At 42.0% G+C, this 27,830-nt stretch overlaps 1 protein-coding gene across 3 annotated transcripts in view; it reads right to left on the reverse strand.

The window, feature by feature from the left end:
- Positions 1–27,830, reverse strand: part of prom2 (prominin 2) — a 74,729-nt gene that overhangs the window by 12,038 nt on the left and 34,861 nt on the right. For all 3 annotated transcript variants that reach the window (XM_048551420.2, XM_048551417.2, XM_048551418.2), the window contains 10 exons: positions 26,987–27,061; positions 21,017–21,080; positions 18,066–18,225; positions 16,895–17,047; positions 12,793–12,916; positions 10,506–10,597; positions 9,829–9,913; positions 5,732–5,878; positions 4,344–4,415; positions 2,270–2,359 (listed from right to left, as the gene is read on the reverse strand). In XM_048551420.2, the coding sequence (XP_048407377.1) occupies positions 2,270–2,359; positions 4,344–4,415; positions 5,732–5,878; positions 9,829–9,913; positions 10,506–10,597; positions 12,793–12,916; positions 16,895–17,047; positions 18,066–18,225; positions 21,017–21,080; positions 26,987–27,061 (1,062 nt within the window). The remainder of the gene's footprint in view (positions 1–2,269; positions 2,360–4,343; positions 4,416–5,731; positions 5,879–9,828; positions 9,914–10,505; positions 10,598–12,792; positions 12,917–16,894; positions 17,048–18,065; positions 18,226–21,016; positions 21,081–26,986; positions 27,062–27,830) is intronic.

Below are 27,830 nucleotides of genomic sequence, written 5' to 3' on the forward strand. Positions count from 1 at the left end.
ACTTTTTAAAATTCATTCATGGAAAGGTGGGCATTGTTGGCACAGGAACATAAGATAGGAACAGGATTAGGCCATTCAGTCCATCAATCTCCCATGCCACTGAATACGATCATGCTTGATGAAACATTCAATACCTTTAGTTATCAAAAATCTATCAATTTCTACCTTAAAACATATTCAGAGATTGAGCTTCCAAAGTCCTCTGTGCAGAGAATTCCGATGGCTCACAACCCTCTGAGTAAAAGTATTTCTCCTCATTTCAGACCTAAGTGCCATCTCCCTTATCTTTAAATTGTGCCACCTGGTTCTAGACTCCGCCGCGAGGGAAGCGTCTTACCCCTGTCTATCCCTATAAGTACTTTCTAAGTTTCAACGAGATCAGCTCTCAGTCTTAAAAATTCTGGAGAATATAAGGACCAGTATGCCCAACCTCTCCTCATAAGACAGTCCTGCCATACCAGGAACAAATCTGCTCAACCTTTGTTACACTCCCAGTTTGGCAATACTATTTTTCCCCGAGATGAGTAGACCAAAGTTCTACACAGTACTCCAGGTGCAATCTAACCAAGCTTCTAAACAATTGAAGCAAGACTTCACTATTCCTGTTCTCAAACCCTTTGCAATAAAGTATTACATTCAATTAGCATTCCTAATAGCTCGCTACAAGTACGTGCTAGCTTTCAGTGGAGGGCCAGTAAGGTTCCACCCAATCTTTAGATTAGTTCTGAGTTCACCCCTGTTTGACATGCAGACTGTCACTCTGGATCTAATATTCTGGACAAGCCAAAACAATTGGTCTTGCTTTACACAATCTTGTCCATTTGGAATTCGACAAAACCTTCAATTTGATGCCAAGAACATGCTCCAGGGACTCTGCAATTTCCATCTAATTTGAGGTAATAGGTTCAAATGGCAAATGTAGCCCTTTTATAAATAGAATCTGACATAATGCAAGCACTAAAAATCAGAAACAAAAACAAAATGTGTTGAAATACTCAGCAGGGAATTAATCACCTGTAAGGAGACTAGAGGAGTTAATGGTTTGGGTGTACTGAAAGATTGATGGTGATGTGTTACAGTTCACTCAGGGAGCCTGACTTAGTTTGGTAACATACATGTTTATCAGTATGCTGTAGTCTGGTGCTATGGATAGTGATGGCAGAGGTTCCAACATCTTTCCCCTCACATGACTGATCAGGAATCTCTCCCACTACTACCATTTGCAATTAATGTGAGTTGGATGGATTGTCTCCTCGGTTTTCCGCAAATCCTAATTGACTTGCTGAACATTTCCAGTAACCTCTGTTTCTGTTTAAAGTGCAACGATTTGCTCACATGAGAGGCTTTCCTCTTTTCACTTTGGCTACTGTTGTTCGAGGCTCAGTTGAGATGAGATATCGGAAGCTATCTTCTTGCGATCCTTGGTGACCCAATGGCACTTCACAGGGTCAAAGGGGTACTTAATTAGGTCTTTTACAATACAGTGAAATAAAGTGAAAACAGCGACTTTAGCCCTTTTATGACAACAATCTGCTTTTACATAGCACCTTTAGCAAAGAAAGTTACCCCAAGGTGCTTTACAGGAATAACACCAGTTAAAAGCTGACACTGAATCAAACAAGAAGACATAAATCAAATGGCCAAAATCTCAGTCCAAGCAGTGGATTTTAAGAAATGAGTTAAAAGTAAAGCGAGAAGTAAACAAACTGTGAGGTTTATGGATTTACAGAACTTAGTCCTCAACAATTGAAGACACGGCTTCCTGTAATGGAGACAATAAAACAAGGGGCCAGAATTGGCATTTTGTGGAGCAGGAGTAGGTGACACAGATAGAGAGTAGTGAGGTTATGGAAGATTTGTAGGTAAGGATGAGAATTTTAAAGGCTAGACATTGTATGTTGGTAGCCAACATTAAGTCAATGAGCACAAGGATAAAGGGTAAACATAGCCAGCAGAGTTTTGGATGAACTCAAGTTCAGGTAGTACAGAAAATGGGAGTCTGGCCAGGTCAGCATTGGAATAGTCAGGCCTACACTGTGAAACTGGCTTCACAGTTTCCAGAAAGAGAGGCTAAAAATACGGTGAGGAAGTCAGTACAGTGGGTTCAGCGTCAATGGATTAGTTTCTTGAACTTAATTGGGTTTGTATTCCTTCTCCTAGACATTTCAGGCCTTTACAAGTTCCACACCTTTATTGCTCAACTGTTGAACTATCATTATGATGCTGTGATTATAATGAACTATGTGAACATATCCAAGTTAAAACTTACAATGTTTGGCACCATGTTGGTCTGGATCCAGCTGTTCAAGTCATTCAGGCTTGCTGCCTCTTTGTTCAGTTTGGTCTTGACTGGGTCCACCTATAATATAATAAATTGCCATGTGTTAATATGCAGATCTTTGGGATGACAGCAGTCTCCCAGTCAGAGGTAGAGGTCCACTCAGGTTGGTGTGTTTCTGCCCTTGTGTATTCATGTCATGTGCACTGAGTAGCTGTTGACAGTTGTATCATTAAGTAACGATGCTTGAGCTCATTAAGGTGTGCACACATTAGCATTGAGCAATGATGAGTCTTCCTATTTCAGAGACCCAGATTCGATTGGATAAAGCATATCTTCTTGGTCAAACACTGCAAGGTCTGGTAGAGCACAGGCTTGATACCAAGTAAATATCCCTTATGCTGTCCAGTCTAAGGCTGCTGATTTTTGGTGACACATTCTCAGGGGTGGACTTTGCTGACTAACCCTGTGAAGGTGGTGATGGCCCTTCTTCTAAAAGCATTGGTAATTATTTGGTACAATTGAGTGTCTCTCTAGGTCATTTGACAGGGCAATTAAGAGGCACAATATGTAAGCCTAGAATTGATAAGATGACAACATTTTCTTTTAGCAAGGACAGTAATGTATATTTGAGCTATTAGAACAGTATGACTTCACTTTTGCTAATACCAGTTTCTTTATTTAAATATAATTCAATTCTCAAAATACAATGATCAAATTTGAACTCGTGTTCTCTAGAGTCCAAGATTTTGAAGTCCTAGCCCACTAACACAATCACTGCACTACCGTACTCAAGCATTTTCTGTTTGAATGTATTCCAAGTAGCTTCATTACATGACCCCCACCAACTCTAATTGTTCCACCACCCTCCAACATTCCCACTTTGGCTACACAATATCTGAGGCAGGAATGGGCAAATGAATGGATGACCTACCTTATCGTTGTTGGTTCTTGAAGGAAGAGCCTCAAAGATTCTAACAGCTTGAATTGGATCCTGCAATGCCCTCATCCTGCCCTTTAATTTGTCACTGGTAGAATCCTGGGATAATGACTAACTTTACAGCTTCTTTTATGCACTTTACTGACATCTCCCACTGCGAGTTGCCTTTTTCAATGTCTATAATGACAGAAATATTGCAGTCTGCATTATTCCTTCTGTTAAAGAAGGAGGACTATGGTATGACTGCAATTTAAATTGAACTGACTAGTTTTGGGGAAAACAATTATTTGGGACATTTTTTGTGAATTTAAATATTGAGTAAAGAGAAGAAAGGATTCCTTCATACAGCACCTTTCACAGTCACATGATATCACAAACTGTTTCAGACAATTACATAATTTTTAAAGTGTAGCAGCTGGATGTAGTAAACTTATCAGTCAGTTTGTGCACAGCAGGATCCCACAACAGAATACCATGATGACTAGACAATCTGTTTGTGATTTTGTTAGAAGGATTAATATTGGCCAAAATATTATGGATCATCCTTTGCCTTCTTCATAGTGTCACTGGGTGTTTTACATAAAACTGAAGAAGGCAGACAGAGTTAACAAGGTGTAGAGCTTGATGAACACAGCAGGCCAGACAGCATCATAGGCGCAGGAAAGCTGATGTTTCAGACCTAGACCCTTCTTCTGAAGAAGGGTCTAGGCCCGAAACATCAGCTTTCCTGCTCCTATGTTGTTGCTTGGCCTGCCATGTTTATCCAGTTCTATACCTTGTTATCTCAGATTCTCCAGCGCTCGCAGTTCCTACTATCTCTAAGGCAGACAGAGTGTTGAATTAACACGGTATTTCCTACAGATCAACACTCCTTGAATAATGCACTGCGAAAGTTAGCCTGGACTTTGTACTCCATTCTCTGGCATGTGACTCAGGCTAATATAGACGTATTCTGTAGAGATATTCCATGGATTTCTATACCATGGTGATAGTCAGTATCAAACCAGCCCTATCAGTTTCACCTCAATTAAAATGAAACTTGACAAAACACAATACAGTTAAAAAGAGATCTGAAACGTGTGCCACTTCTGCTTTCTGGCACAAGTCGATTACAACTGAACTTACCGTGCTCTTTGAGAAATTTTGTAATTTCCCGACAGTGATGTGCAGTTCCTGCTGAAATAATGGCATCTCCAGCTGAAAAACAACAAATGAAAAAATATATATATACCATCTAGAATCTAACACAATATTATTACATAACTCTAATTGTTCTACCCCAACCACGTTCCCACTTTTGCTACTTGGTATTTCTCCAGCGTGTCTTCCACAAAGCTAACTCTAGCAGAAGTTGTTGGATGGTTGTTGGGCTGCTGGGGTCCAGCGCCAGTGGCCAGTGCCTTGCAAGGCCAGCCAGGCCATGTTTGGAAGCCCCTGCGCTGAGCTACTGCAATAAACTGTTTATCTATAATCGGTTTTTCTGAGTGTAATGTGTGTCCTTTCAACTGTGTCTTATTTCTAACTAATATGATGAATCAGTGTCAGGTAATGTGACTACTTGTTTATTTGTGTTTTTGTGTATAAGATTTGTACCTAGGTAATTTGTATCTAAGATGGCGCCATGAGAGATGACATTGTAAACTTTTCACTGTATTCCTGTACTTCTGTATGCGTGATAACAAAACCTAATTCTAATTATAACTGTAAAAGCATATTTGCCAGGTGAATATATACCCAGGTTAAAGTGACGAGTGAGACAGACAACTCTAAAGGCGCTCTTGGTAGTAGTTGTCCCCTGATAATAATTCTACTCAAATAAGGTGGAATCAGTGGATACAAATTCAGTAGATTGTAGGTGGGCACTTCACTATAGAAGTGACCAGTATAACTTTGAGAAAACACGCAAATGTTCGTGGCTAAATATTGGGGAAAAAAATAAAAACTTGCATTTCCATAGCACCTTTCATAATCTCGGAGTGTGTCAAATGTTTTATAACTGGTGAGGTCTTTTTTGAGGTGTAGTCTCTGTTGTAATGGAAGAAACAGCTTTTGCACAGCAAGATCCCACAAACAGAAATAAGCCGCATGATCAGGGAATGTAGGCCTCACTGGGGCTGGGGCAGCATTTACTAACAATTCCTTGTTGCCCTTAGAATGAGTTAAACCAGTGTTGTCCTTCATGGTTTGATTCAACTACCCACAAGACCACTTCTGAGGACAGTTAAAAGTCAACCACGTTCACTTATACACAGGCCGAGATAAAGTAAGGATGGAGGTTTCCTCTCCTAAGAGAGAAATTCGTCAGTTGGGATTTCTCTGACAATCTAACAGCTTCATTATCACTTTTTTATTATTTTCTATTTCAATAGCTTGTTTAATTCAATACAAAATTTCAAACTGCCCGTGTTGATGGAGTTTGAATTAATAAACTATGTACTGTTATCCAGTTCTTTGAATGACTAACTCAGTAACAGTACCACTTCACATGTCAGTGCATGCAGAAACAGGTTTACCTGCTCAGAGATGCTAGTAAAATTTAGATCATCAATTCCGGTGTTGAAGAAATCTTTCAGAGTCGTCCTGCCGTTCTGATCCAGCAGTGTAATTCCTGATAAATTGACATTCAGTTTATCAAATGTACTTGATATGTCCCCTGTATACTGAGAAAAATAAGATATTGATAATTTATACAGGATAAAAGGAGTATGATTTGGGTGACTTTTTTTATAGAATCCCTACAGTGTGGAAACAGGCCCTTCAGCCCAACAAGCCCACGTCGACCCTCAGAACACCCCACCCACATACATTCCCCTAATCTACACATCTCTGAACACTATGGACAATTCAGCATGGCCAATCCACCTACCCTGCACATCTTTGGACTGTGGAGGAAACCGGAGTACCCAGAGGAAACCCACGCAGGCATGGGGAGAATGTCCATACAGACAGTCAACCAAGGGTGGAAGTGAACCCAGGTCCCCGTTACTGTGAGGCAGCAGTGCTGACTTCTTGGGCTACAATAAAATTTAAACCATCATGGAACAAAATAATCTGGTCTCTTGGGTCAACTACTCCCAAAGCCCATGTATACTCTCTCCATCGGGGAATCTCTGACCCAGTTACCTTCTCCCCACCAGTCCAAGTGCAGTACCATTTTGTTTTTGGTCGATAAACAGGAGAGAATAGCAGAGAGAACCCTGCACCATGTGAAGATGTGAAAAACAGTCTGACCTTCTGGAAATCAGGCATCTATTGATTTTGGATATTGGATCCCAGTGGAAGAAGTCCCAGCTGTCAAGAGCTGCGAGCTGATCAGGACTCGCTGTTGGTTGTGCACTTCCAGGACTCCCAGTGAAAGGGTGACCACAGGATAGGAGAGAGTTAATGGGTATGGGTATGGGTAAATTTGTGGGGTGGAGGCTGCAGGGAGACATGGGCCTTGGGGTTTGAAAGCACAGGCAGGAGGGAGGCTCTTGGCAGCCACCTCACTGACCTATGCCAGACCCTCTCTTGTTCATGAACTAGGGTTTCTCATCTCACCTGGGGCTGAAGTAATTGCAGTCCAGGCAGGAATAGGCTTTTGGGTGATAACAACTTAACCAGTTAAGGACCTCAATTAGCGATGGGGCAGGAAGGCCAAGCTTGGAGCTCAGGCCCGGCTAGGAAGTAAGCAGGTCTCTGGGATGCCACTATCCAGACTAATTAAGTTCCCTCTGAAATATAGACTCACTACCTCTGGGACCAGAACATTGTGCACAAGGCTATGTCTATGTCCTCTTGAACCTGCCTCCACCACAGTTCCAGGCAATGCATTCCAGGCCCAAACTATTCACTGTGTGAGAAAGTTGTTTTCTCATCTCACATTTGCTTCTTTTGCAAATCATTTTAAATCTGTCCCCTCAGGTTTTCTTGTCCTCTTACAAGTGGGAACCATTTGTCCCTATCCAATCTGGACCTTTCCAATTTTGTAAAGATCACCTCTTAGCCTATTCCTTGTCAAAGAAAACAGTCCAAACTTCTCCAATCTATATTCCTAAATGAGGCTTCTCATTCTTGGAACCATTCTCCTAAACTTCCTCTGCGTTTTGTCCAATGCATTCACATCCTTCCTAAAGTGTGACATCCAGAACTGCACACAATGTTGATGATCCTGTCTACTCAATGTGTCCCTTGTATTATCACTACTTCTTCTGCTTCCCTATCATCTATAACACCTCAGTGAAGTGAAACATGGACATTCACTGGAACCAACTATTGTAAAGAGATTAACTTGATCCTTGGTGCCTCACTGGTGTGTTATGAAACCAATGTATTAAATGAAGAATTTGCAATTCCATTGAGTCTTTCATGACCTTGGGGTGATCCAAAGTACCTTAAATCCAACTAAATACTTCTGAATTGTATTTATTATCACATGTAGGAACAGCAGCAGCAGATTTACACATGGCAATGCTCCAACAGTGAGAATGACCTGATATCTGCACTTCTGTGTCTTCAAAGGCAAGACAGTGGCCCAGTAAACTGGAGAAAACTACGGTGTTTTTCTTCAGATTATTGCCATGAGAGGCTTAACTCCCCTATGGCATGACCTCAGTTTAAAATTTCAGGCAAAAGACAGCATCAGTTCTAAAATGCAGTTCTTCCTCAGCCTAATTTGCATTGTCAAGTGCCCAGTATGAGGCTGAAACCTTCAAATCTTTGGGATAGAGGCAGGCATACTGCCAACTAAGTAATAGTTCACAGTTGATAATGGGAACTGCAGATGCTGGAGAATCCAAAATAACAAAGTGTGAAGCTGGATGAACACAGCAGCCCAGGCAGCATCTCAGGAGCACAAAAGCTGACGTTTCCGGCCTAGACCCTTCATCAGATAGTTCACAGTTCACTGGTCTTTGGACGCAGCACCACGCAACCCACGTACAGCCTTCGTACTGCAAATATTTCTGCTTCATGTATGTCAGGACTTTACAGTATTGCTTGGATAAAAGAAGCAGGGAACCAAAAGAAATATAAAAATAGTCCATGCACCCCTGCTTCCAATGCTGTCACAACTCCTTTAGAATTCTATGGCGACAGCTCCTCTCCCTCAGTTTTTAAACAGGTTTACCATTGGCATATGAGATGGATTTGAGTTCCTGATCTCCCTCACGGTGAGTTCCCTATCTCAATTGTACTTTCTGGCCTTGAAAATTGTGAAACAGGAGGCAGAGAATCCCAAAGGAAAATAGTTTGTCAGGTTGCCACTGAGACATGTGGACCTTCTGGCACACAAGGAGAAAGCAGATTCAGTATCTCCCAGTGTATTAGTCTCTGACTGTGAGAACACTACTTCAGCAGCAAAAAAAAATACATTCTGCTTCTCCCTCCTGAACAAGTAATTTCTCAATGCTCTTTACCTTGTTGCATGCCAGGCCTTTATATCTAACAGAACTTTTTCGGTGTTTTATAAATCCATTCACAAGATATGGTGTCACTGTCCAGGCCAGTATTTGCCCAGAGGGCAATTAAGAGTCAGCCACGTTGCTCTGGATCCACAGTCACAAATAGGTCAGACCAGGTAAGGACAGTAGTTGCCTTCCCCAAAGGGTATTAGTGAATCAGATGGCTTTTTAACAACAATGGTTTCATGGTCACAATTAGACTATTAACTCCATACTTTTAAAAAATGTATTAATTCAATTTCACGACGTGGTAGGGTTTGAACCGAGGTACCCAGAACATGACCTTGCTCTTTAGATTAATCGTCTAACCACTAGGGTATCACTTCCAGTCCACAGTTGCCCTGTGATTTCTGGGATGGGTCTGTTCCCATAGTGTTTCCTTTATTTGAGAGTAAGAAATAAGTGGGACGACGGGGAACACTATTTTAAAAAATGAGAGTTCAACCAGTTGCGCTGGAGATGAGGAAGTAATCTATATAAACACAAAAACAATAAGAGGAAATGTCCAATGTTTTCTCTAGGTGATGCACTATTGAAAGGACCAGTTACTGCTACAAACAGGCACTACATGGACAGTCAAGAAAAACCAGAGGGTACTGAAATCCAGAGTTTTTGATCCAGGCTTTTCTGATGAAGGGTCTAGGCCCGAAACATCAGCTTTTGTGCTCCTAAAATGCTGCTTGGCCTGCTGTGTTCATCCAGCTCCACACTTTGTTACCACATAGTATCCCCTGGTTTATTCCATATCCCAGATAGTCACACTGATCTACTGGTGACAGGTTGGAATAGTGTAAATTTGTGAGCTTTTGCTGCCTCAGACAATTGTGGATGCTCCATCATTAAATATAGTTAAGGCTATGATGCACAGATTTTTGTTCTCTCAGGGAATTCAGGGCTATGGGAAATAAGCAGGAAAACAGAGTTGAAGCAGTCGATTGTTATTGATTGCCTTGACAGGTGGAGGTGCCCCAAGGGCCTGTATGAGCTTCCTGTCCTATTTCTCACATTTTTATGTGCAAAGCCTATCAGAAAACTGACCGTCCGAAGACAAATTCCAAACTCATACAGTCATACAGTTTGCAATAATTGAGCCAAGTTTATATTTAGCATTAGCCCAAAATTATCAAAACAACTGAACTTGGCTAACATCCAACTGGTTGCTGACTTACCTTACTCAGGTTCAAATATTCATCCAGGTTGAAGTTCTTCCCTAGTTGCAAGGCCTTCCATGCAGATTTGTTGTTTTGGCAGTCACTGTATACAAAAAAAAAGGAGCTCAGTGTGCAAGTGGTCACCAAGATAGCATACAGAGTCCTGAGTTTTATACACAGAGGCATTGCATACAAAAACCAGGAGGTTATGTTCAATTATTTGAGAAAAAACAGTAATTTGGCAGAGTGAGTATGCTGTTTTCTTTTCTGGATATGACACTTTATGAAAAACACGAAGGACAAGAGTTTTCCCCACGGAAGGGAAGCATGTCTATGCCTTCTTTACCACCTTGTCAACCTCTGAAGCAACTTTCTTCAAGGAATTATGTACCTGAACCTATTTGTCATTTATTACTGTTAATAATTAACCAATTATAGCCTAGCTCTCTCTGTTCTACCACACTCCCCAAGACCCTACCATTAGCTGTACAAGTTCTGCCCTTGTTTGTCTGATGTGTGATAACAACTCTGAACAAGTCTATAAACAAAAACAAGCCTATGATGCTGTGATTGGTTGGATGGTCTCCAATTCTTATTAACCCCAGAAACTCTGGTAAAACACCAAGTTTGCGGTAAATAGGGGGATAATTCAGATGCAACTCCAGTTCTAATTTTAAAGGAATGCTCTCACTCACTTGTAGGTTTTGTGGATGCTCAGGGAGGTATTCTTCAATCCAAGTATCTCTGCCAGGTTAAATTCAGCCATCAGCCCTGAGCTTTCAATTACCTGCACCAGAAGAGAGGAATATTCAGGTATCAGTTTCAGAACATTTTTTTCCCCAGTCTGTGCTTGTCTCAGAATAATCTCCTGAACACAGCACTGTACACAACAAGGTGAAAGAATTGATTGGCTTCTTTCTGCAGACGCTGTCCTATCATTCTGATGATCAACAGTCCATTACACTCTCCTCCACCAAACACCCTCCCCCTCCATAAACCTCTTTCATCCAACTCTTTCAAATTTATTCGGCTGCTCTTTATTCTGCTCTGTGTACAACGTCACTTTTTGTGAGAATAAATACCATAACTGAGTCAAAAGAGAGAAGACAATATCACACTTAGTGACTGTGTGAAATACATAATCTCAGAGAATCCTGAAATGAAATTCAGGTAAAGTGTAGCCCCCAGCAAAATGTTGAGTTCAGTTGATGTTTCTTCAGAAATGGTCTGGTCTGTTTACTTGACTCCCAATAAATCTCACCAGTTTTATATCATTATCAAGTTAATGTTACTCAATGAGGTGTTCAAAATTAAAAAGGCTGCATTTGATCAATTCCCAACTGCAGAGGGTTCACTTCCTCATGTGGCCGTTAAGAAATCTGTATTTGCTATTTAATGGCATCTTCTACAAAGATTATTTGTCATTTATTCCTGTTAATAATTAGCCAAATATAGCATCAGATTACCACTTGAAGTCTTTAAATTTACTTTCAAACATGCTGATTAAAGACAATGATATTTATGCAAAGGCGAGAATGGGAGGGGAACCGAGTTAAACAGACAGCTCAGCCACAAGTATTAGAATACTTTGGGTCCTAACAGACTGACACCCTCTCAATAATACCTCAGCGTATTCACAGTACAGTGCTTGGCACAGACATCACATAGAACCCTATGGGAGAACTGCACAGACAGGAAGAAGAAAAAGGCATCTTCATGTTGGCACAGGAATTATAGTGGAATGAAAAAGTTTCACACCATGGTCAAGATCTACTTAATAGGAGAGAAGCCTGAAGGGAGATTTGAAAGAGATGTTTGGGTTTTAATTGAGTTTTAATAGAATGAATAGGAGAACCTGCTTCCACTAGCAGGAAGGTGGTAACCATTGAACACAGATTGCAGGAGAGTGGCAATAGGAGAAATGTGAAAACTTTTTCTGCACAGAATTGTTGTGATCTGGAACATGCTGCCTGAAAGGGTGATGGTAAAGTTTCAATGAAAACTCTAAAAACGAAATTGGATAAATACTTAACAGAGAGAAATTTACAAGACCATGGACAAAAAACAGAGAAATGATACTATTTGGATAACACTTTCAAAAAGATGATACAAGAACAATGAATCGTTTCGTTCCATTATTCTTTGGTACCCCTCCACAAAATAGAATAGAATAGAATCCCTACAGTGTGGAAACAGGCCCTTCGGTCCAACAAGTCCACACTGACCTTCAGACCGTCCTACCAGACCCATCCCCCTATAACCCATCTAATCTGCACAGCATCCCCCTATAACCCACCTAGCCTACACAATTTCTTACCATATCTCTGAGAAACATCACATTGCACTTGATCAAAGTGGGAGTCTTGTACTCAATAGGTAATGCACTGTTATTGAGCCAGAAGCTCAGGTTTATGGTTCATTGCAGTGAAAAGACCTGGTTGAAAATTAGCCTCCTAACACTTTGTTACTATTCCCGAAAGGGAGAAAAAGATTGCGTAAAACTATGAAATAAGCATGAACTTTTCTAAGAATTCATTCTTAGTGTCATTGGCTAGGCCAGCATATATTGTTCCTCACTAATTGCCCTTGAGAAGGTGTGGTAAGCTGCCTTCTTGAACGATTGAGGTCTGTGTCCTATTGGCACATCCACAGTGCTGTGAGGGAGGGAATTCCAGGATTTTGGCCCAGTGAGAACGAAAGCATGGTGATACATTTGCAAATCAGGAACATTTATGATTAACGGGGGGGGGCAGTTGGAGGTGGTGGAGGCTGCAGAATCTGAAACTTTGGCAATAAAGGGATGAAAACACAGACAACAGCTGGAGATGAGGAACAGAGACAATGAAAGATTGAACCTGAGTCTTCAAGAAGACAGCAGTCAGAACCAGCAGAGAAAGGTCAATTATTTCATGTTGCCTTCTGCTGTTAGCTGCGGATGTTTAGTAAGAACCTAATCAACACAGAAAGGCACACATTTATTACCTGAAAAATTTCATTGTCATACCAGGGTTTGCAAACCAGCGAATAGACATTTCCACCCACAATAAACATGATAAGGACAAGCAGCATCAAGAGCCACGAGAAGATGAAACTGAAGCCGACTCCCCTGTTGGAGCAGAGCAAAGTGTTCGATGAGTAAAACTCTGTACTGTTTATATTCAAAAAACAGCCTTCACAGGTTGGGGGTGGTGCTATGTTAACATAGGGATGCCTGAGGCTTGAGGAAACACGGGAACACATGATGCATGCAATAATTAAAGGCTAATTGTCGATGGCTGTACAAATATGAGGAGCTGGTAATCAATAGAATGAGAGTTTCATGGAGTGTGATAAACTGGTACAGAGTTCTCACTAAAAGTGTGGACATAGTCTCTGTTCAAATGTATATAGTTTTAAATATATAATGGGGGTGTCTCCCTTCTTTTCCAACTACCAAACTTAACTAATGAAAAGTGTCCATTTTACTGTCCCAACATGACAATTTCATTTGCCACAGCAAAATCCGTATGGTCCCCTAGACCCAAACCAATATGTCACACTGAAAGCAAAAAACTCCAGATGTTGGAGGAACAAAAATGAAAACAGAAATGCTACAGAAACCCATCAGGTCAGGCAGCAACTGGGGACAGAAAAATAAAATAAATGTTTCCAGTTTAATAACTCTTCTATTTTGTGCTCAGCATTGTCCAGTTTTATAATGGCTGAGATAAAATGGATCAAACTTATTTCAATTAGGTGGCCCATACGCAGTATATTGGCCCAGATTCTGTGGTGGGAATGATAATGAAAGTGTCAGTGTTCACCAATGTCCCAGCCTGGAAGTGTTGGGATAAATTCTGAAGAGGAATTGTAGAATCCCAATGATGTGGAAAAAGGCCATTTGACCAATCAGGTCTGCACCAACCCTCCGAAGAGCATCCCACTTCAACCAAGCACGCTACCTTATCCCTGTAATCTGGCATTTACCATAGCTAGCCCACATAGTCTATATATCCCTGGACGCTATGGGCAATTTAGTATGGCCAATCCACCTAACCTGCACATCTTTGGATTGTGGGAGGAAACTGGAGCACCCGGAGGAAACCCATGCTGATCTGAGGAGAACGTGCAAACTCCGCACAGATAGTTGCCCGAAGCTGGAATCGAACATTGGTCCCTGATGCTGTGAAGCAGCAGTGCTAGCCACTGAGCCACCGTGCCTTCTTTCAAGGACTTGAAGCAGACCAAGTTTTTTTTTAAACTTGGGTGTATAATAGCTCCAGAAATAAGCTATCAGAAGTTGCAGCCGAGGTGTTAAAGTCACAATTACCTTAAACTTATCAAGGTATTAAAGAAAACCTGTTGTATTAAGAGCAGGAATAAGATTACTGCTTTAGAAGTCCTGCTTTTCGGTCTCTTACTCCCTAAATTTTAATTTCAGCAACTTCTCCTTCTTTCTACTGATGCTATTGATGCCAATATGGATCACAGCCTCAGCTTCTCCCTGCAGCGGGTCTATGAAACCCTTAGTCCTGGCACCAGGGAGGCAACATACCATCCTGGAGTCACAGAAATGTCTTGCCTATTCTCCCAGCAAGTCTATTAAATCATCTACCACTACTGCTGTTACACTCTTCTTCCCCACCACCTGAGCGGCTGGCCCACCTGTGGCTCTCTCTACATTGTCCTGATGAATCATCGTGTACACCAGCTTCCAGAGTGAGAAACTAGTTAGTGAGTGAGATAGACTCAGGCAACTCATGCACTAACTGCCTGGTCTTTCCAGATTGCCTAATGGTCTCTTGTGCCCACTGTGCTTGCCTGCTCCTAATCTAGCATAACCACTTTGCTAAAGAGGCTTTTCAGGTAATTCCCACTTTCACAGACGCACAACTGTGATGTCAGCTGTCACTTGAGTTCCAAAATTCTGAAGTGAAGCTGAAGACATTTCCCACACATGTGATCATCTATGCTACACGAGATGTCCACAATACCCCATTTGGCACAGGATAGGCTAGCTACTTTCCATGCTCTCAAAACTATTTACTTTAAAATGGGGTGAAAACACACATTCCTCTCAGTGCTACCTCGCTGTCTGTCTCAGGTTTCTTCTCTCACTGCTCCTCTTTCAAACTTTATTTCGTTTTTCCGCACATGGTTTCTGAGAGCTGTCCATAAAGATTATAAGCAAGTTAGCATGGGGGGGCTAATGGCAAAGGGTGATTTGGGCATTGTTGGCATCAAATAGCACCATTGGCATCAGGGCTATTGGGGGCCATGGAAATGGGTAAAAGGGCATTGTTAGCAAGATAGGTAGAACGATTATACTTTAGAAGAGGGGCTAAAAGAGGCCATTTTGGTGGCTAGAGGTTGACACTAATTGGCATGTATGGGGCAAAGGGAATTAGTGGAAATGTGAGGGGCTATGATGGGTATGGGGCTTAATTTATTTTATTACTACAGAGATGAATACCGACAAAACCAAAGTGAAACTTTAAAACAGCCCATCACAGCACCCAGCTGCCTTTTTGGCTACTTCCACACTTTTAGAGGGTCCATTGGTCCAACTATAGCCTGCAATCCCACGATGAAAACTACACTCAGAGTCATACAGCATGGGAACAGACCCTTTGGTCTAATCAGTCCATGCCGACCATAAACACAAACTAGGCTAGTTCCACCTGCCTGCATTTGGCTCATATACCTCAAAACCTTTTCTATTCATGCACTTATCCAGATGCATTTTTAATGCTGTAACTGCAACCACATCCACCATTTCCTTTGGATGTTCATTCCACACACAACCACTCTCTGTGTAAAACAAATTGCCCCTCATGTTTTTTTATTAAATCTTTCCCCTCATAGCTTAAAAGTACGCCCTCTCGCCTTGAAATCCCCCATGCTAAGGAAAAAACCCTTGTCATTCACCTTATCTATACCCTCCATTATCTTATAAACCTTTACAAGGTCACCTCTCAATCTCCTCTGCTCCAGTGAAGGAAGTCCCAGCTTATCCAGCCTCTCCTTCCAACTCAATCCCTCCCCTCCTGGAGTGATGTTTTCCTGAAAGGAGCACCGGCATTTTCTTAAGACCCGTTACCCACCCAAGGATGAAAACACAGCCCAACGTTTCAGATCAAAATGACCGTGCTTCTGACGCAGGGTTGTCTCAATATTAAACATTAACTGTTTCGCCGTACCGATGGTGTTGATTTTTTAAATGTATTTTTGTTTCAAAATGAATTTTATAAAGTTTGTTTAACAATATTTTATCTTCTTTCTTAAGTTATAGTCAGTTACTTCACTGAGATTTTAAATTTTAAAAGTGAAGGAACATCGGTAATTTTTTGTTTTGCTGTCAATGTGAAGACTTCAATTTGATTGGCTGCTTGCGGACACCACTGCTGCCAAACACCTGGAGATATCCTTTTACAAGCAGGAATAAGAGTAAGAATGACAGGGAATGGATCGGAAGTGATTTACAAAAGGAGCAAGTGTGATGTGAGAAAGTAATCTTTTCATACAGGAGTAACTAGGGTATGGATTGCACTGCCCACAAGTGTCATGGAGATAGGTTCAACTGAGACACTGAAGAGACCATTACTCGGTTCATTACATTTAAATTATGTTCAAGGATATGGGAGACAAGCTGGAGATTGGCACTACATAATGATATTCATTTGAAGAGCTGGTCGAGATACGATGGACCAAATGGCCTCCTTCTCAGCTGTAACATTTCTTTGGTTACGTGACGTAGAGTAAGATTCAAACTGACAACAGAGAAGGGGATATTCAAACCATAAACGTTGCAAGATCTTTGTTGGCTGCATGTTTATGGTCAGTGACAGTTGCTATTGCTTCAGCACTTGGCCGATATGTATATCTCAACCAAACGTCTGTTTAAAAAGTACGTTACATAGCAATATATCACAGAGCTGCCTGTTGAACTTTACTGTGCGCAGCTTGGTTTCTGGATTTGTATACATTGCTTAGACATGGCAGTGAAGCACTTTGGAGGTGCCCGAGTATGAAAAATGCTGCAAATTCAAGAACAACTTTACAATCTCAAATTAAAACATAAATAGAAAAAATGCCTTTTTCTTACGCCATGAGGAAATTCCCCCCACAGTTGGACAATACGCTCCGTTCGGTGGGATTCACATTAGGTTTGAGGTATGCTGTTCCCAGTAGAAGCCCCAGATAATTACACACAACAACCAGGAGAATGATACAGGATAGCGCAATCCCGACAATCCACCTGAAATACAGGAATACCAGAGTCATCCAACAAACTCAGGAAACCTATGTATTTTAATATGATCAGCTATATAAATCTCGGATATGGAATTCAGAGAATGTTACACTGCATGGCAGGGGTGTGGGGGTGTATCGCAGCGTGACAGTGAGGGGTGTGGGGGTGTATCGCAGCATGACAGTGAGGGATGTGGGGGTGTATCGCAGCGTGACAGTGAGGGGTGTGGGGGTGTATCGAAGCGTGACAGTGAGGGGTGTGGGGGTGTATCGCAGCATGACAGTGAGGGGTGTGGGGGGTATCGCAGCGTGGCAGGGGTGTGGGGGGGTATCGCAGCGTGACAATGAGGGATGTGGGGGTGTATAGCAGCGTGACAGTGATGGGTGAGGGTGTATCGCAGCGTGACAGTGAGGGATGTGGGGGTGTATTGCAGCGTGACAGTGAGGGGTGTGGCATATATCAGTGTGTGATCGTGACGGGTGTGGAATATATGAGTGCATTAGGGAGAGGGGCATAGAGGATAGTACAGTGTGATGGCAAGAGGTATTGCGTATATCAAAGTGTTATAGCGAGGAATGTCGGGTATATCAGAGTGTAACAGTGAGGTGTGAGGGGTATAACTGTGTTATTGAGAGAGATGTGGGATACAGAGTGTTACAGTGAGAGATGTGGGATATGTCAGAGTGTAATAGCAAGGGGTGTGGGATATATCAGAGTATTACAGTGAGTGCATGGGATATATCAGAGTGTTACAGTGAGTGCATGGGATATATCAGTGTTACAGTGAGAGATGTGGGATATGTCAGAGTGTAATAGCAAGGGGTGTGGGATATATCAGAGTATTACAGTGAGTGCATGGGATTTATCAGAGTATTACAGTGAGTGCATGGGATATATCAGCGTGTTAGTGAGAGATGTGGGTATACCATGGCCTAGTTCAGGAATGTGAGCTAAGCTAGAACATTACATTGATAGTTTTGAGTTTCATCAAGTAATACAGTGCTGCCCCCATTCCCCATCTTGCCTGTATTCATTGCCTTGTTGGATCTTCGGGCGGTATTCACTTATCTTGCTATCAACGAGATCTAGCGTGCTGTTTATTGATTTTAGTGAGGTTAATAATGGAAATGTCTGTGTGATATTTTGTATCAGGTGTTCAATATTCTTCAAGTATTTCTTTATTTCTGTGTAAATGGAAAAATATGATAAATTTTTTTATGAAAGCTGTTTTTAAAATTATTTAATGTAAGCATACAAAATCAGTCAGAACAACAATTGGAATGTTGGCCATTCATATAGCAGGTTACATTTTGTTTGGGTGATGATAGCCCTAGCAGCGAGCAGAAAAGCCGGGGCAATTCCATCCCAATAGTTTCAAAAAGCCTTCGTCAGATTCTGTGGCTTTCACACAGCTAACAAACTCCGGTGGGACCCTTGGTGAGAGATGACATAACAACTACAGGACAATTAGAGTAACAGCAATTCTTTGGTCCCATCAGCACAGTAGGGAGCAGTGGTCACAGCTGGGACTGCAATCATCCCGAAGAAATGGCTCTGATGCTACTCTCAAGACACATGGGATTTGGGTTCTTTTATGCCAATGCAATGTTCCTGCAGTGGCAGCATTGCCACTGGGGGCCTCGGCCTGAAGCCCATTCATTTTGAGCCCACAGGAAGGTCGCCAAGCAAAGAGGTAAGAAAGAGGCATCAAAATGTTGCTTCTCTGACCAATCAATTGACCTCTGAATTGAAATGCCGTCCTCTACTATTCCCAACCCCACACTGGATAAACTCCATGGTGGTGGGAAAACAACACTATTCCATACCCCTTTATTCCACTTACCACTTTATGGTGGCCCCCAAATCTCCACCTCACAACCCACTCCTGAGGGCCCATTAAACTCTGCCCAGTGTATGGGCAGAGTTTAATGGGCCTTTATAGCCTTTAACGTAGCCCCCAAGCAATTTAAAACAAACCATGTAAGGTGATGTAAGGTGGCCAAACAGTATGCATTAAGGGTGTTTTAATTGAGTGATGTAGAGGGGTTTAGAAATATAATTCTGGTGCTTAGCATCTCAGTTGATCACAGTGGCACAGTAAATAATTCTCCAAAGTTTAAGACCAATGTTAAGAAGCCTTTATCATCAGCATTTTTGTACTGTCTGGTTTTGCAGCTTTTGAAAAAATATTAAAACAGTAGACTATATTCCTTTTTGTCATTTCAAAATCATGAGCTCCCATCAGGATGATTTCAGATCAACATCACTCTACTGATGCAGCCATTTCCTGGCCTAAAATTAATGTTACTGGTAATTTATGGTTTAACTTGCAAAATAATTTGGACAGTGCTCAACAGCATCACTGTTGTAATCAAGTAATAACCTATGATCAGCTAAGGCAGTGGCCACAAAAGATACTGCAACTCATAACTAACTAAAATCTAAGAGTTGGAATAAACTTGTATAGCTATAAAAAAAATCCGAGATAACAATAAAACTCCAGCAAAACAAAAAATTACCAGAATAATTAACAATATTCAAATGTAAGGCAACAGCTGATAGTAATACTGTTTCAACGGTGATTAATTTCTGAACACATTCATGCAATAACAACACTCCTGGTTTTATGTCCAGTGTCTACAAGTACTTGTTTCTTTACAGAGATATAAATCCTTCTTAAATTCAATGAAGTCCTATCCTCATAGGGGCCCATTTGTTATGATGCCAGTTGATGATAATACTGCACAGTTCAGGTCACAAAATGAAACATAGTTTTGTGTTAATAAGATCAATGTTTGCGGTTGACTACAATGGTATTGGTCACTGAACATATTCACACAAGTCTAGCATTGTTTTTAACACAGGAACAAAAGTAAATATGTGAAAGAAAAAGACAAATAAAGCTAAAAACCAAAACATTTCAAAATATCTTAAAACAAATAGCAAAGAAATTTCAACCCTTTCCCTAGTAATGTCCATTACAGATACTCAATCCCAGAGAATTTCACTCCTATCTCAACTCTTGAATAGTTCAGTTAACTAATTCTTTCCAGTTCTCCTTCTTAGACTGCCAAGTAAGTTTTATGACTCCTTTCCAGTTTTGCTGGCTTGAATCTCTTTATAGTCTAAACCTCTTTTCAATACTGATGTGTTGAAAAATTCTGTACAAACTATCACAGCTTGGAGATTTCAAAATGTAAAGCCTTTTTGCTGGAAAGAGACTGATCACCTGAATTGAAGGCCTGATTCCTTTGAACTGAAGGCAAAACCAAAACTATTGGCACGTGATCTGTTTTTTGCAAACTTCACAGTGTTTAAAAAAATGTAGAAGCATAGAAAATATGAACAAGACCAGGCCATTCAACCCTTTGAGTCTGTTTCACCATTCAATGTGATCATTCTACTCAGTCCACTGTTCCTGCTTTTGCCCCATATCCTTTGATCCCTTTAGCACTGAGAACTGTCAATGTCTTTCTTGAAAACATTCAATGTTTTAGCCTCAATTGCACAGTATTTCACAGGCTCAACACTCCCTTGATGAAGAGGTTTCTCTTCATCTCAGTGCTAAGTAGCTTACCCTATATCCTTAGGCTGTGGCCCCTGATTCTGAACTCCCTGGGCATCAGCTTCCTGCATTTCATCCTCTAGCAGCCCAGAAGTACCTAGAAGGCTATAACTGAATCACATGCTTTCAAGGAAATTATGTATTTAGGCTATTGTAACAAATGGCATTCCGACTTCTTAAAAATGTTATAGTGGCAGAACTGAAACCAAAATCCATCTACCTGTATTTCAACAATCCAAATTCCCCAATTATAATAATATATTACCCTTGAATAGTAAAGCGTAGGAAATTAGAGGAAGTAGAACTTGAATGTTACTGACACAATATCACTCTATTTTGTACACAACAACACTAATCTGCAATACCAAGACTTTTAGGATGAACAGATTTGATCCAAGGACTGCACTCACCTGACACTGAGCTAATTGACTGGTTGACGAGCAAGGCTGGTGTATCATTGAACTCCTTATAACCCTTTGCACAAAGGAACAAACACATATTAGGGAAGAGATAAAGTGTAACATTTATACAGCAGATTACAAGAGTTTGAGTAATTATAGATATTGACTGAATACTGCTTCATTATGTCCTGGGAAACTAGGAGTGAATCATAGAGATTTGGTAAGTACCTGAAAGCTGTCGAGTTTTATAGCCCAAATGTTCAGGTGTAGAGAATAATGGATTCTTAACATTATGAGAGAGAATAATACACGAGTCAATGTTACTCAAAGTAATTGTCACCTGAACAATTATAATAGCGTGCAACAGAGAAATGCATTCCTTGTACATTGGATCAAGGTATAATTTATATTCTAATGAATACCATAAAAGGACACATTGAAAGAAATGCAACAAAGAACAGGTTCTAATATTCCTTTGTCAGCTATAATTATTCTTTGTTCCCATTTATATTGCCAATGTGTTTCCCTAGGATTCATATTTTGGGTTATCATTGTCAAGGTGAACTAATTTACAGAGTTGGATTTTAAATTCTTTTCTTTTTTACTTTCTCTCTTTGAACTCGGTGGTGCAGCAATATAGAATTCTTTCCTGAAATCAGACTTTACGAATGCTTGAACTTATAGAAAAGCTTTTAGCTGAATGTGAAACAGCTTTTGCCTTTTTTTCTGCCCCATCACAAACAACAGACTAAGGAAAGCAATCAACATCTGTACAATTAAAGATGATTCAAACAAACCAACAGTGTCAGTCACATAAACAGGGCTTCAGGATGGGCCAGAGATAATGGGAACTGCAGATGCTGGAGATTCCAAGATAATAAAATGTGAGGCTGGATGAACACAGCAGGCCAAGCAGCATCTCAGGAGCACAAAAGCTGACGTTTCGGGCCTAGACCCTTCATCAGAGAGGGGGATGGGGGGAGGGAACTGGAATAAATAGGGAGAGAGGGGGAGGCGGACTGAAGATGGAGAGTAAAGAAGATAGGTGGAGAGAGTGTAGGTGGGGAGGTAGGGAGGGGATAGGTCAGTCCAGGGAAGACGGACAGGTCAAGGAGGTGGGATGAGGTTAGTAGGTAGCTGGGGGTGCGGCTTGGGGTGGGAGGAAGGGATGGGTGAGAGGAAGAACCGGTTAGGGAGGCAGAGACAGGTTGGACTGGTTTTGGGATGCAGTGGGTGGGGGGGAAGAGCTGGGCTGGTTGTGTGGTGCAGTGGGGGGAGGGGATGAACTGGGCTGGTTTAGGGATGCAGTAGGGGAAGGGGAGATTTTGAAACTGGTGAAGTCCACATTGATACCATATGGCTGCAGGGTTCCCAGGCGGAATATGAGTTGCTGTTCCTGCAACCTTCGGGTGGCATCATTGTGGCAGTGCAGGAGGCCCATGATGGACATGTCATCAAGAGAATGGGAGGGGGAGTGGAAATGGTTTGCGACTGGGAGGTGCAGTTGTTTGTTGCGAACTGAGCGGAGGTGTTCTGCAAAGCGGTCCCCAAGCCTCCGCTTGGTTTCCCCAATGTAGAGGAAGCCGCACCGGGTACAGTGGATGCAATATACCACATTGGCAGATGTGCAGGTGAACCTCTGCTTAATGTGGAATGTCATCTTGGGGCCTGGGATGGGGGTGAGGGAGGAGGTGTGGGGACAAGTGTAGCATTTCCTGCGGTTGCAGGGGAAGGTGCCGGGTGTGGTGGGGTTGGAGGGCAGTGTGGAGCGAACAAGGGAGTCACGGAGAGAGTGGTCTCTCCATCTCCAGCACATCCCTCACCTTCCTGGACCTCTCAGTCTCCATCTCAGGCAACCAGCTTGTAACTGATGTCCATTTCAAGCCCACCGACTCCCACAGCTACATAGAACTATTCCAGTTCCCTCCCTCCTGCAAAAATTCCATCCCCTATTCCCAATTCCTCCGCCTCCGCCGCATCTGCTCCCACGATAAGACATTCCACTCCCGCACATCCCAGATGTCCAAGTTCTTTAAGGACCGCAACTTTCCCCCCACGATGATCGAGAACGCCCTTGACCGCGTCTCCCGCATTTCCCGCGACACATCCCTCACACCTCGCCCCCGCCACAACCGCCCCAAGAAGATCCCCCTCGTTCTCACACACCACCCTACCAACCTCCGGATACAACGCATTATCCTCCGACACTTCCGCCATTTACAATCCGACCCCACCACCCAAGACATTTTTCCATCCCCTCCCCTGTCTGCTTTCCGGAGACACCACTCTCTCCGTGACTCCCTTGTTCGCTCCACACTGCCCTCCAACCCCACCACACCCGGCACCTTCCCCTGCAACCGCAGGAAATGCTACACTTGTCCCCACACCTCCTCCCTCACCCCCATCCCAGGCCCCAAGATGACATTCCACATTAAGCAGAGGTTCACCTGCACATCTGCCAATGTGGTATATTGCATCCACTGTACCCGGTGCGGCTTCCTCTACATTGGGGAAACCAAGCGGAGGCTTGGGGACCGCTTTGCAGAACACCTCCGCTCAGTTCGCAACAAACAACTGCACCTCCCAGTCGCAAACCATTTCCACTCCTCCTCCCATTCTCTTGATGACATGTCCATCATGGGCCTCCTGCACTGCCACAATGATGCCACCCGAAGGTTGCAGGAACAGCAACTCATATTCCGCCTGGGAACCCTGCAGCCATATGGTATCAATGTGGACTTCACCAGTTCCAAAATCTCCCCTTCCCCTACTGCATCCCTAAACCAGCCCAGTTCATCCCCTCCCCCCACTGCACCACACAACCAGCCCAGCTCTTCCCCCCCACCCACTGCATCCCAAAACCAGTCCAACCTGTCTCTGCCTCCCTAACCGGTTCTTCCTCTCACCCATCCCTTCCTCCCACCCCAAGCCGCACCCCCAGCTACCTACTAACCTCATCCCACCTCCTTGACCTGTCCGTCTTCCCTGGACTGACCTATCCCCTCCCTACCTCCCCACCTACACTCTCTCCACCTATCTTCTTTACTCTCCATCTTCGGTCCGCCTCCCCCTCTCTCCCTATTTATTCCAGTTCCCTCCCCCCATCCCCCTCTCTGATGGAGGGTCTAGGCCCGAAACGTCAGCTTTTGTGCTCCTGAGATGCTGCTTGGCCTGCTGTGTTCATCCAGCCTCACATTTTATTATCTTCAGGATGGGCCACTCTGGTTAGTGAGATGATCTTGAAGCATCTAGTCAAAAATCATCATGTGTTTTAGAAGAAAATTTGAGGCCATTAGTGCCATCTCATGCATAATTTGTTTCAATTATTTCCATTTTTCTGAACTAGCTGGCTCAGGCATCTGTTACCTTGACTGGAATGTCTACACAATGCAAGGAGTGTGACATTCCAGGAAGATGTTGCAATCCTTTATCCCCTGGAAACTGCTGATCAATACAATCCACAAATTGTGGTCAACTGGCATTATCTAATTGAGACAGTGATGTCATTGGTCCCACAAAATGTCCATTTTTTGAAAATTTAAGTAAGGGAATATAACTTTAAAGAAAAAAATGATTTCAGACCTCTCTGTGATGGTACTATGTCAGGTAGCTCCTTCAGGAGCATTTCTGCTTCACAGGAATGACTTCGTTTTCCATTTAAATAACAAAGAGCTGGTCACTACATCAATTCCTGTTGCATTCCCTTCATTTCTTTTAACACCTACCAGCGATTTCTTGACTATTTTTATTTTTATTGCCTTGTTCTCAGTGCTCAGGAACTTACCAAGCAGTTCCTTGTAATGTTCGTAATTCTTACCTCCTTCTACATATTTTTAATTCCAGGTCCCACATTTTTTGCCCAAAATGTGTATTTTGTTCCTCTCTCTCTCTCCCTTTAAGGAATTCTCTGTCTCACCTTCTCTCTCTTCTCTCTTTCTGCCAAAAGTACCTCTCTTTCCCTTTCATCTTCTCCTACTCTCCCTACCAAACCTCTTTCTAGTTTCCAACTTTTCAGCACCACCAGCATTTTGCAGCTATGGATAAGTATTCTGGGTACGGGATTCCAATCAGTTTTTGGTTCTGGTTCTTCTGATACTTCTTCCCAAATAAGGGCTAAGGTCAAAATGCTTAAAAGTATCTGGAATAGCTTGGATCATTTTACCTCAAGTAAATTTCTTTTTTTTGTGTCCGGCTACAAATCTCAATGGTCCTAGGCTTAGAGAGGCTACTATTTTTCCAGTCAATTCTTCCTTTTCAACGCTCATGTTTGTATTACAATTTACAATGTTGCTCTGGTATTGCTGCAGTGCATTCATTTATCTTAAAGCTAATTCCAGCCACTAAATTAGACCTTGCAGATTATAATTGGTTTTGTTCTATATCCAAGTGAATTTGCTTCATAAATTCCGAGTCTGGTCAGATTTTCTTTACTTTGGTCGAAACCTGCTCTTTTGCAATGGGCTCTATCACAGACGTGACACCCCAATTTCTGTCACAGAACAATGAAGGTGTTAATTAAATCATTTTTATTGTTATCTCCTGTCCATAACAGAGGTGGATCACAACTTGTTCCTTATTTACTTACCCCATCTGTAACAGGCAGTGGCCCTTTTTCCCCCCAAACCCTACTTGTGAATTTGAAAATAACCCACTGCAAGTTATTTAGGTTAAAAACAGAGGAATGTTTACTGATGCATTCAAAACCCAGAGAGAGAATGATTTGCAGCACACATTCATGCACACAAGCATACTTGAAAAAAGAAAAATGGATGGGAAAGAAAACACATAATGAATAACTTAATAATTGAAGATGTTGATATTAATTTTCTTGATTTAGAGTCCAGTGAGTCAATGGCTTAATGATGTTTTGCAGTTGGCTGGTCTGAGAGAGTTCTTTTTCCTGTAAGTTTGAATGAAGGTGACTGCATTGAAAGGCCGTATAACTTTTGAATACTAGGAACTGGCTCACTTTTCAGGTGAAATGTCACCTTATTTCCCAAAATCAGACTTCAAGGAAGGTTGGGACTAGAGTTAGGCTTTTAGCTTTGCCAGGAGCTGATATTGTCTTCAGTCTCGATGGTAAAAACCAGAATTAAGGAGAGAAATCTAAAATCAAATATAATTAAATGCAATTAAAACAATCCAACAGTTTTTGTCATTTTAGTTAGTGACATTACTTTGTCACATCTAGTCAAAAACCATTGAGAATTTTAGGAGACAGCTGCAGAGGACATCAGTGCCATCTCATTTTGTCCCTTTTTGTTTTATTCATTCCCAGGATGAAGGCGTCACTGGCCGGGCAGCATGTATTGCCATCTCTAATTGCCCAGAAGGCAGTTACAAGTCAACCACATAGCTGTGGGTGTGGAGTCACATGTAGGCCAGACTAGGTAAGAATGGCAGTTTCCTTCCCTAAAGGACATTAGTGAACCAGATGGGTTTTTCCCAACAATCAGCAATGGGTTTACGGTCATCATTAGACTCCTTTCTTTTCCAGATATTTATTGAATTCAAATTCCACCATCTGCAATGGCAGGATTCAAACCAAAACATTATGTAGGTCTCTGCATTAACAGTCCAGTGATAATACCACTAGGCTATCGCCTCCCCCTGATTACTGCTGATTGCTCCTTTCTAGAAATTGTGATCAAATGTGTCATGTGATCAGGAAACATATTGACAATCCAGTCTGCCCCATTGATAATAAAATTTAATGAAGGGGAAAGATAAATAATTAGATAAAGATAAATAATTAGCATTCTGAGCTTGACAGTGTGAAAAAAGGTCCTTTAACTTTTTTCCATTCCTAACTTCCTCATCTTTAGCTTGTACTCCTGGGATTTCAGTACTTCCCAGTCAGGAATAGCCTGCCAAGGGGCCACTTTGGCTGACTTGGTTCATAACCTTCAAAATCTGGGAAATAAGTCAATATTCTGAGGCTGGATGGATTGATGATTTTTCAGGTTATAACTATCTTACCTTCTGTACAATGGAATAAAAGTTGGCATCTACAATTTGCCTCATGGCATTTATCTCCTTGTCCATATTAGGAACCTGTTAATAAAACAGAAATGATTTGAACATCAGAATTTACAAGCTGTATAGTACTTCAATGGCAAGATGAGATCACAATATCACCCAGGCAGTGAAGCCTGACTAGGAATCCAATCTTGCTTGTTGCAGAGTGACTCTGGGCTTCGGTACTGGGAACTTGACATTCACCCATACTCCACATGCACCAATCCCCATTTCATATTAACATTGACTCTCGTGTATTCCTCGAGGGGTTGCAGCCGATGTAGTGGAAGTTGCAGTTGGCTGACATGGACCAGTTGGGGAAATGGGGCCTTAAACTTTGGATAAAGTGGCAAACAATGTGGATGCAGTTGAGGGAGTTACCTGAAAATGGCCCAAACCCATTCTGACTCCTCCTCAGTTCTTTGAAGTGACTTTACAGAATAGAGTCATCTTCAGACTGAATTGCATTGCTGTGTTGTTCTCTTTCCATTCTCAGTGTTTCTGATCTGCGTCTTCAGGAACCGATAATCCACAGATCAAGGAGGTGATTCTCCTTGTCATTGAAGCAAGTGGATATTTATATGTGTTTCAATGTCAGCCCATGTACTTGAAGTTCCCACCTTCTCAATCTTGCCTCTCAGGGTAAACCATATCCGTTGCCTCTCTCTAATGAGAGAGCAGCCCCATGGTCCTCTGGAAGTATGATAACTTTCTAAGTTAATTTACCTTTTATATGTACAATGCATATAGCAGATAAAAGGGAGAGATTCATCCTGGTGCAGTATGGTTTGTATGTATTTCATTA

Source organism: Stegostoma tigrinum, chromosome 20 (genome assembly GCF_030684315.1).
Source record: "Stegostoma tigrinum isolate sSteTig4 chromosome 20, sSteTig4.hap1, whole genome shotgun sequence".
Lineage (NCBI taxonomy): Eukaryota > Metazoa > Chordata > Chondrichthyes > Orectolobiformes > Stegostomatidae > Stegostoma > Stegostoma tigrinum.